General features: G+C 38.0%; 1 protein-coding gene across 1 annotated transcript; it reads left to right on the forward strand.

Annotated features, from left to right (window-relative positions):
- Window positions 1-8,639: 8,639 nt before the first annotated feature.
- On the forward strand, window positions 8,640-9,590 carry FOXR2 (forkhead box R2). The gene has a single exon (XM_005908832.2). The coding sequence runs from the start codon at window positions 8,640-8,642 to the stop codon at window positions 9,588-9,590; it is 951 nt and encodes a 316-aa protein (XP_005908894.1).
- Window positions 9,591-10,383: the final 793 nt, after the last annotated feature.

Genomic DNA, 10,383 nt, shown 5'->3' on the forward strand with positions numbered 1-10,383 from the left:
AGGATAAAACAAACAAACAAACAGCTAACATGGTGTGAAACACGTACTGTACTTAAGATCCTTTATATTCTTCACAAATCACTTAATCATTATTAAAATCCTTTGCATTAAGAAGAGCTTTACAGGAAACTGTGTGAAACTCATCTTGAGATGTAGTTATCTTGACAGAGCTGTTATTTATGGTCTGTTTTACCTTATAGAAAGTTTCCTTCCCCTGCCTAAACACTTGAAGTCGAACCCTTAGAGAGGAAAACAAGCAGTAAGTGGCAATGAACAAGGGACTATTATTTGCTTTCAAAGTATCTCAGAACACTTTGAAAAAATATTCCAAATAAAGAGGTGTTACCTAGGACTCAGATGGTAAAGAATCTGCCTGCAGTGCAGGAGACCCGGGTTTAATCTCTGGGTCAAGAAGATTCCACTGGAGGAGGGAATGGCTACCCACTCTGGTATTCTTGCCTAGAGGATTCCATGAACAGAGGAGCCTGGCAGGCTGTATTCCATGGAGTCGCAAAAAGTCAGACATGACTGAGCAACTAACACACTTGCTTCCTCAGGTGCTTTTGAGTTCAGGACTCTCAAAGCTTTAAAATTAAGTAAGGCTCAAAGTTTCATTGGACTGAGATTTTTAAGCTCAGATTGCAGCTCCCAAACTAATAATTAAAATCTAATCTCAAGACTGCTAATTTAAGTAATCATTCCATGCATAGTCACTAAAATAAATCTCGTTTATTTTTCAATATTTCTGTATGATATATCCATGTTTAAGAACCATATTCTTCTTAAAAATAACACAAATAAAAGTTTACATTTACAGAACTTATTATGTGTCAAAAAGTAAAACTAGGTCTTGGTGTACATTATATAGTAATTAATGATACACATTATGTCATTTGATAGTCTCAATAACTTCAATAACTTGTTTAGGTAAGATTTTTTATTATCCTCATTTTATAAATAAGGAAACTGAAACTCAGTAAGATGTAGCAGATATAAGTTGGTGACCGGATTAACAATGATTTATTTCAACAGTCTTCTACAGTTTGCTATATGGACTAGTCCAACTACTTGAAACATAAAATGTCCAAAGTTGAACTCTATTATTTTGGTTCATATGAAAACAGTGAAGATGTCTCCAGGAGCTTGAAAAGTCAATCTGATAAGAGTGTGAAGCTAATAAAAATAATGTTAAAATAATAAAATCTTTCAAAAATTCTCTATTCCTATTTGCTACTATTAAATTCAAATAGTTAATAAAACTTTTAAAAACTTTTTTAAAACTAATTTTTAATTGACCATCTAAATATTGATTGTCAATTTGATTAATTAAATTTCCTGAAAGTTTTAAAATGCAATTACAAATTTATCACTGTTTTTTTTAAACACTTCAGTTTGAATAGCATTTTAAACCTACATGTATACAATGGTTACAGATATATTCGTGATCTTACATTTAAGCCTATTCTAAAATATGAACACCGTGGGTTTAATTTGTTTCCTCTTTATTGCTGCCCTTACATTTTTCCTTTTTTAGGTTGTTATGATCATTTTGATATTTTCTTAGAATTTCACTCTTTTACATTTTCTTAGGATTTCAATAATCTTACTGAACTGAGAGGAAAAGAGAAATACCATCTCAGACAAGCTGAGGTAACAGAATATGTGTTATCAACTACTTGATTCTTTGGGGAAATTATGGGACATGATTGAATAGTTAAAGGCAATTTTAACCATGTGGCATTGGCTAAGATCCTCTTAAGAATGATGTTTTATTTGATATTTCACACTACACCTCTGTCATGTAGAGTTATTTTAGGGGATGACTTGTCTTTAACAAAATGAAGCATTCTGTAATGTCTGCATGTTGGAAGTACCCATTATTCTGTCTTTTTTGCTGTTTGTATCTGGGTTGTTACTACTATTAAGGCTTATATTTTTTATTTGTATTTTGTTATAATTAGTAAGGCTTTTTAGTGGACCCATCTCTTAGGAGATGAGGGATTGAATCTTCCTAGATAGTTCTCTTATTTACATTATATCATTAATCATCTTGCAATACCCTATTGGACGTATTATTATGTTTGACCATTAGGGCTAATCTGTTTTACCAGTTTTTACTATACGTAACTGCTTGCCTATGTGTGAATTATTTTTCTAAAAAGTTGCTGTTTCTGACAGGATGTACTTTGTGGCCACATGGTGACTGGATGACTCTTCTGTATGAATTAGGAAGAGGTACTTCCTATAGATTTACACAGCCCCAGGATCAGGGTGCATGGTTTGAAAACCAGCCCAGGCAGCATACAAACACAATAGCCACTGATATGTACCTGTTTTCCTAGAACAACATATGGCTTACTCATTGTTTCTCATGTATTCTTTCCTATCTACCCTCCAACAGAAACAAGTACATATCTATACTTTAAAAATAGACATATTCTTAAAATGAAAAAAAAAAAAAAACCACTCATGCATGTTTAAGAATTTCTTATGTAAAAGCAAGAAAAAGTAAATTTCCTATGGTATTTACTACTGTTTTTTAAATAACAATTAACTTCTTTTAAAAATTTGGATATCATTATGTACTCATAGCCCTTTAAAGACTAAACCAGTTTAATTAATCATAATGTGTACATCAAAAAGTCACAGTTTGGTAGCATGATACCATGTAAATTGACTATCCATCCTTTTAACACTGCCTCTGATGTGCTTGAAAGCATTCTTGTTTGTAACAAGAGGATTTATTTATTAGACATATCTGATTTTTCCCCTGCCCCAGAACATGTATCAACTACCTTCTTTACGAGTTCTTTTAGTGGAGACTAGTCTGAATGCAGGAATGCTTTTGAAAATTGATGGTAGACAAAAATGCTAGTTCCACCACTGCTATTATTGGGCCATTAGTGTGTGTGTGTGTGTGTGTGTGTGTGTGTGTGTGTGTGTGCCCTATTTTGCTTATGATGCAGTTTCATCAGTCATTAACTATATTAACATTTGAGGTGGGTAGAAGCTTAGAAACCAGGATACTCACAAATATGACTGTTAACTTTTTTATAGAGCATATGCAAAATGCTCTGGCCTCTTTTTTTGGAACACACTTAAAAAAAACAAGGTACCAAGTTCTTGGTTAGCATGTGCTAGCCTATTCCCCATATATCTACACCTGGGTACCATATATTTTTAAGTCTTAGCTCAAGCAACTCCTCCTCCTATGGGGAGCTCTTCTGATTCCTATCATTAAAGTTGGGTTTTCCCTCTCTATGCTCTCCTAAAACAGTGTCTATCACTCATCACACTGTTTTAATTTTCTCTTTACTTGTCTGTCTTCCTCTATTTAGCTGAATACTCTCTTGAGTTGTGCCTTATTCATCTGGTAGATATATTAGATACTTCTTGTTACATGGTACATGTTCAATTACCTACACACTAAATATTTTAAAGAGGCTTAAAGAAATAAAATACACAGGGATGACTTGGTTTTACTAGCCAATCCCTAAAGATTGGACTGTGCTCCCTGGTGAAGATGGAAGAGAAATTCTACAACACTAGAGTCCCTACTTATGGGATAAAGAACTGCCGAGAGGTAAAATACTGCCATGCTCTCTGGGGTTGTCATAAAAAGCTGAATATTTCAGGATTAGTCCCTTGCTTTGCCCTGATCAGTTTGCAATTGGGAAGGCGAGTCCTTAATTCCCTTTTGGGAGGTGGAAGCAGCATTTTATTAGAGATAATGTCCTTGAAATTATTTGCAGAGTTCCAAAGAATAGCAAGGAGAGATAATAAAGCCTGTCTCAGTGATCAGTGCAAAGAAATAGAGGAAACAATAGAATGGGAAAGACTAGAAATCTCTTTAAGGAAATTAGAGATACAAAGGGAACATTTCATGCAAAGATGGGCACAATAAAGGAGAGAAATGGTATGGACCTAACAGAAACAGAAGATATTAAGAAAAGGTGGCAAGAACACACGGAAGAACTATACAAAAAAAGATTTTCATGACCGAGATGACCACAATGGTGTGATCACTCACCTAGAGCCAGACATCCTGGAATGTGAAGGCCTTAGGAAGCATCACTTCGAACAAAGCTAGTGGAGGTGATGGAAATCCAGCAGAGCTGTATCAAATCCTGAAAGATGATTCTGTTTAAAAAAAAAAAAAAAGATGATGCCGTTAACACCAATATGCAACAGGACTCAATAAGCCAGCAAGTTTGGAAAACTCAGCAGTGGCCACAAGATTAGAAAAAGTCAGTTTTCATTCCAATTCCAAAGAAAGGGAATGCCAAAGAATACTCAAACTACTGCACAATTACACTCATCTCACATACTAGCAAAGTAATGCTCAAAATTCTCCAAGCCAGGCATCAACAGTATGTGAACCTAGAACTTTCAGATGTTCAAGCTGGACTTAGAAAAAGCAGAGGAACCAGAGATCCAATTCTCAACATCTGTTGGATCATCGAAAAAACAAGAGAATTCCAGAAAATATCTACTTCTGCTTTATCGACTATGCCAAAGCCTTTAACTGTATGGATCACAACAAACTGGAGAGTTCTTAAAGAGATGGGAATACTGATCACCTTACCTGCCTCCTGAGAAATCTGTATGCAGGTCAAGAAGCAACAGTTAGAACTGGACATGGAATAACAAATTGGTTCAAAATTGGGAAAGGAGTATGTCAAGGCTGTATATGTATATGTATTTAACTTCTATGCAGAGTACATCATGCAAAATGCTGGTATGGATGAGGCACAAGCTGGAATCAAGACTGGAGGGAGAAATATCAAGAACCTCAGATACGCAGATGACACCACCCTTTTTTTTTCTAATTTTATTTTATTTTTAAACTTTACATAATTGTATTAGTTTTGCCAAATATCAAAATGAATCCGCCACAGGTATACATGTGTTCCCCATCCTGACCCCTCTTCCCTCCTCCCTCCCCATACCATCCCTCTGGGTCGTCCCAGTGCACTAGCCCCAAGCATCCAGTATCGTGCATCGAACCTGGACTGGCAACTCGTTTCTTACATGATATTTTACATGTTTCAATGCCATTCTCCCAAATCTTCCCACCCTCTCCCTCTCCCACAGAGTCCATAAGACTGTTCTATACGTCAGTGTCTCTTTTGCTGTCTCGTACACCGGGTTATTGTTACCATCTTTCTAAATTCCATATATATGCGTTAGTATACTGTATTTATGTTTTTCCTTCTGGCTTACTTCACTCTGTATAATAGGCTCCAGTTTCATCCACCTCATTAGAACTGATTCAAATGAATTCTTTTTAATGGCTGAGTAATACTCCATTGTGTATATGTACCACAGCTTTCTTAGCCATTCATCTGCTGATGGACATCTAGGTTGCTTCCATGTCCTGGCTATTATAAACAGTGCTGCGATGAACATTGGGGTACACGTGTCTCTTTCCCTTCTGGTTTCCTCAGTGTGTATGCCCAGCAGTGGGATTGCTGGGTCATAAGGCAGTTCTATTTCCAGTTTTTTAAGGAATCTCCACACTGTTTTCCATAGTGGCTGTACTAGTTTGCATTCGCACCAACAGTGTAAGAGGGTTCCCTTTTCTCCACACCCTCTCCAACATTTATTATTTGTAGACTTTTGGATCGCAGCCATTCTGACTGGTGTGAAATGGTACCTCATAGTGGTTTTGATTTGCATTTCTCTGATAATGAGTGATGTTGAGCATCTTTTCATGTGTTTGTTAGCCATCTGTATGTCTTCTTTGGAGAAATGTCTATTTAGTTCTTTGGCCCATTTTTTGATTGGGTCATTTATTTTTCTGGGGTTGAGCTGTAGGAGTTGCTTGTATATTTTTGAGATTAGTTGTTTGTCGGTTGTTTCATTTGCTATTATTTTCTCCCATTCTGAAGGCTGTCTTTTCACCTTGCTAATAGTTTCCTTTGATGTGCAGAAGCTTTTAAGGTTAATTAGGTCCCATTTGTTTATTTTTGCTTTTATTTCCAATATTCTGGGAGGTGGGTCATAGAGGATCCTGCTGTGATGTATGTCGGAGAGTGTTTTGCCTATGTTCTCCTCTAGGAGTTTTATAGTTTCTGGTCTTATGTTTCTACCCTTATGGTAGAAAACAAAAAAGAGCTAAAGAGCCTCTTGATGAAAGTGAAAGAGAAGAGTGAAAAAGCTGGCTTAAAACTCAGCATTCAAAAAACTAAGATCATAAAAAGAAAAAAAAAAAAAAACAACAAAAATAAACTAAGATCATGGCATCTGGTCCCATCACTTCATGGCAAATAGATGGGGAAACAATGGACGCAGTCACAGACTTTATTTTCTTGGACTCCAAAATCACTGTAGATGGTGAATGCAACCATAAAATTAAAAGATGCTTGCTCCTTGGAAGAAAACCTATGACCAACCTAGACAGCATATTAAAAAGCAGCGACATTACTTTGCCAACAAAGGTCCGTCTAGTCAAAGCTATGGTTTTTCCAGTAGTCATGTATGGATATAAGCGTTGGACTACAAAGAAAGCTGAGTGATGAAGAATTGATGCTTTTGAACTGTGGTGTTGGAGAAGAGTCTTGAAAGTCCCTTGGACTTCAAGGAGATCAAACCAGTCAATTGCAAAGGAAATTGGTCCTAAATATTCATTGGAAGGACTGATGCTGAAAGTCAATACTTTGGCCACCTGATGCGAAGAACTGACTCATTGGAAAAGACCCTGATGCTGGTAAAGATTGAAAGCAGGAGGAGAAGGGGATGACAGAGGACGAAACGGTTGGATGGCATCACTGACTCGATGGACATGAGTTTAAGCTAGCTCCAGGAATTGGTGATGGATAGGGAAGCCTGGCATGCTTCAGTCCAGGGGTCGCAAAGAGTCAGACACAACTGAGCAACTGAACTGAACTGAACTGAATATCCTTGCATCTTAAAAGATGAGTAGGGATCAATCAAGCCAAGCCAATTGAGAGTAGACCATTCCAAGTAGAGGTGGCAACTAGAGCCAAGAACCATACACAGAAGATAGGGGGGAGGTATGAAAATCCCAGAAGTTCATTGTTTCTGGGAGGTGACTATGAAGCAAAGAAGCTGACGTAATAAATTAGCCTGTAAAGGTAAACAGAAATAGTATTCTGGATGGCCTTTTTTTCTGCATTAAGTCATAGGATTTTGTGTTGGCGTAGAGAAACAGAAGAGATTATAGTATAGTGAGTAAAAACACTCTCAGACTGCCTGGATTTGAAACTCAACTCTGATGTTTACTATCTGAGTTAAGCTTTTCTTTTTCTTTTTTTTTTAAATTTATCTTGTTTGCTTTATGAAGGGATAATAACAAAAGCATGTATTTCATAGGGTTGTTTTGAGGATTAATGAGTTAAATCACATATAGTGCTTAGAACATTCAGTAAGTATTAACAGTTGATGTTATTATTATTAAATTTTATATTTATACAGTAGAAAGATCACTCTGGCTGTCTGTATAGAGGATGATTTGGGATAGAATAGGACAAGAATGGGAAGGAAATTATAGGGGTTTAGTTTGTCCCCTCAGGAGCTCCTGTTGACATTTGCTTGATATTTTTGAGGTATAGTTTTCTGCAATGATTTTAATGAAATCACATACTTTAGAGATGGATTTTGTGAAGACTCAGTTAAATTAAACCTTCCCATTTTGTTTTTCCTAAGAATGCCCATAGGATGAACTTACTGGGAAGTCGAACTCTGGAGCTTCCAGAAACTTGCATTTCATAGCTAAATTTTGAGAGTACGGTCCTCAGAGTACAGTTTAGAACTCAGTTTTTGAGAAGGTGTCCTGAGGGAAGGAAGCTGTTGCCCAGAATAAGATTTAAAATAGCACAGTTTATTTCTAGTTATGGATTTGAGGCTAACAATTTATCTTCTGATAGATTCCATCTTACTCTAAAAACTCAGGTTACATATATTGCTGCTTCTTTTATACATTATTTTGAATATGATTGAGGCCATGGGCATAATGAAAGGATCAGAAGACCTTAGCTGTGGACCTAGCTCTGCTACTTAGATATGTAGTCTTAATTATTACGTAGATCTCAGTTCCCTTATCTGTAACATGAGATTAATAATAACCACTGTGTTATCTTACAGGACCATCATGAGAATCAGTTGAGATCATCTATGTGAAAGCACTTGACAAAAGGCACTTTAAAAATGAAATGATTTTTTAAAGCATTTAAGAATGACTCAAAATATAATGTGATACATGTATATGCTTGTTCCTTCATTAAATGAACTCAGCAAGAGTTGAAAGATATGCCAGACATGCACCTGTTATACAAGTCATCTTAGTTTGCACATAGTTCAAAATTTATAGGTCCTCACATGGAGACTCTGTGCTTCCAGTGAAAGCTCAGGAATTCTACCTTCAACTTTTTTCCTGCTAAAAAGTTCTTCTTAGTTACTTGTTTGTTTTGAGTTCCATTCCAGAACATTATGGTTTCTCCAAGTCTAACCATTAATCAGTGAGGCATTGGTGCCCCCCTTTCTAGTATATCTACCTTCTGATAAACTCTAGATGAGATAAACTGCATCAAAACTGGTGCCCCAACAAGGGCTTTGAAAAGTACCTCAGAGATCTCTGTTCTTTTAGAAATCTCTCTCCACCCACCTCTAGACTAAAGATGGACTTAAAACTAAAAAATCCTGAGTTCTGGTACAGTTTCCATGGCCAGATCCCAGGGCTGCTGGACTGGGACATGGGAAATGAGTTCTTCCTTCCTTGCACCACAGACCAGTGCCCCTTAGCTGAGCAGAACCTTGCCAAATACAGACTTCAAGTAATGGAGACTCCAAAAGTACCTCAAGAGAGGGGATCCAGTCCTGGAAAAGATCGTCCTAACTCTGAACCCAATCTGTGGATGTGGGTGAATCCCAACATCGCATGCTCCCTTGGCAGCCAGGAGACCCCAGAGCCCAGTAAGAAAAAGGATCTGGCACACATACTTCTTTCTCCTCAGCTACTCACAAAAGATGAAGTACCTAACTGCTCAGAGGCCACAGTGATGCAGTCCCTGCCATCTTCCTCCAGCAAGCAATCTCCCCTACAGAAGCAGATCACCTCTTTTTCCAGTGACAGGGAGCTTACAGAAGATGAGACCAAGGAAAAAGATAGCAACTCCTCTGTGGCCCTCCAGTCCCCAAACAAAGGGGAGTGCTTCCAGAGCCAGAACCTATGGCAAGGCAACAGCCAGGAGAGGAAGTCCTGGCCTCGTCCCCCCCTCAATTACAGTCACCTAATTGCTCTGGCACTTAGAAACAGCCCTCCCTGTGGCCTCAATGTGCAAGAAATCTACAGTTTCACCCAACAGCATTTCCCCTTTTTCTGGACAGCTCCATATGGATGGAAGAATACCATCCGCCACAACCTCTGCTTCCTGGACAGCTTTGAGAAGGCGCCAGTCAGCCTTCAGGATGGGGCCAGTGCAAGGCCAAGGCCTGGCCTCTGGAGGCTTACTGAGGAGGGACACCGCCGCTTTCAGGAGGAGACTCGTGCCTTAGCCTCTGCTAGAAGAGAGAGTATTCAACAGTGCATGAGCCATCCAGATGTTATGACTTCCCTCTTTGACCTTTGAACAACCACTGCTCCCTTTCTGGAACACTGCCGTCCTTACTGTGGCTACCTATGCACTGATTGGCCCTCATTAATCCCTAAGCCCACTCTGCCTGGTAGGTGCCAAGCCTGTATTTAACTACTGCTGCAAGAATGGTATTAAAAAAAAGTGAGGGGTGGATACAGAGGAGGAGGCAAAAGCTTAGAAAGTTGCGTAAGGGCAGTGGCAGTTTTTCTGCATTTTGAGCACAAGGAAATCTTAGGAGAAACAGCATTGAGGTTAAGGAGAGAAGAACATATTAAATGAGAAAAGGAATTCTGTTTCCTGGAGAGTATTCAAACACGTGAAAGCAAATTGTGGAGTATAAAACATCAAATTCAAGATGGAGCCAGACCTTTAAGTCTCAAATACCATGTGAAGATATATAAGCATAAAGAGAACTGGGTTTGATGTTTGAAGCCTGAAGATTCAAATGTCCCCCTTCTACCATTCATCAGATACATCTCCTTTTTTCAGTGAACCATTTTACCCTTTAGGGCCTTTTTCCTCTTTTTGATCCTGGACTTCTCAGCCTTGTTCTATTGCCATCCACCTTCAGTACTGAAAAATAATTCCAAGCAGATACTTTTTTAGTTTGGATATTGAAAGTCCTTGAATTGAGCTTGTATTAACCCCAAGCCTTTTGATGACAAAACTCTGCTTTCAGTTGTCAAACCTTTATTGTGGATGGGTGTCAAGGTCCATCTGAGATTCTGAGTTTAGTGGGAGACAGACATATAAACAGATATTTGTAATATAAATATGATGAAATAGA

Source organism: Bos mutus, chromosome X (genome assembly GCF_027580195.1).
Source record: "Bos mutus isolate GX-2022 chromosome X, NWIPB_WYAK_1.1, whole genome shotgun sequence".
Taxonomy (NCBI): Eukaryota; Metazoa; Chordata; class Mammalia; order Artiodactyla; family Bovidae; genus Bos; species Bos mutus.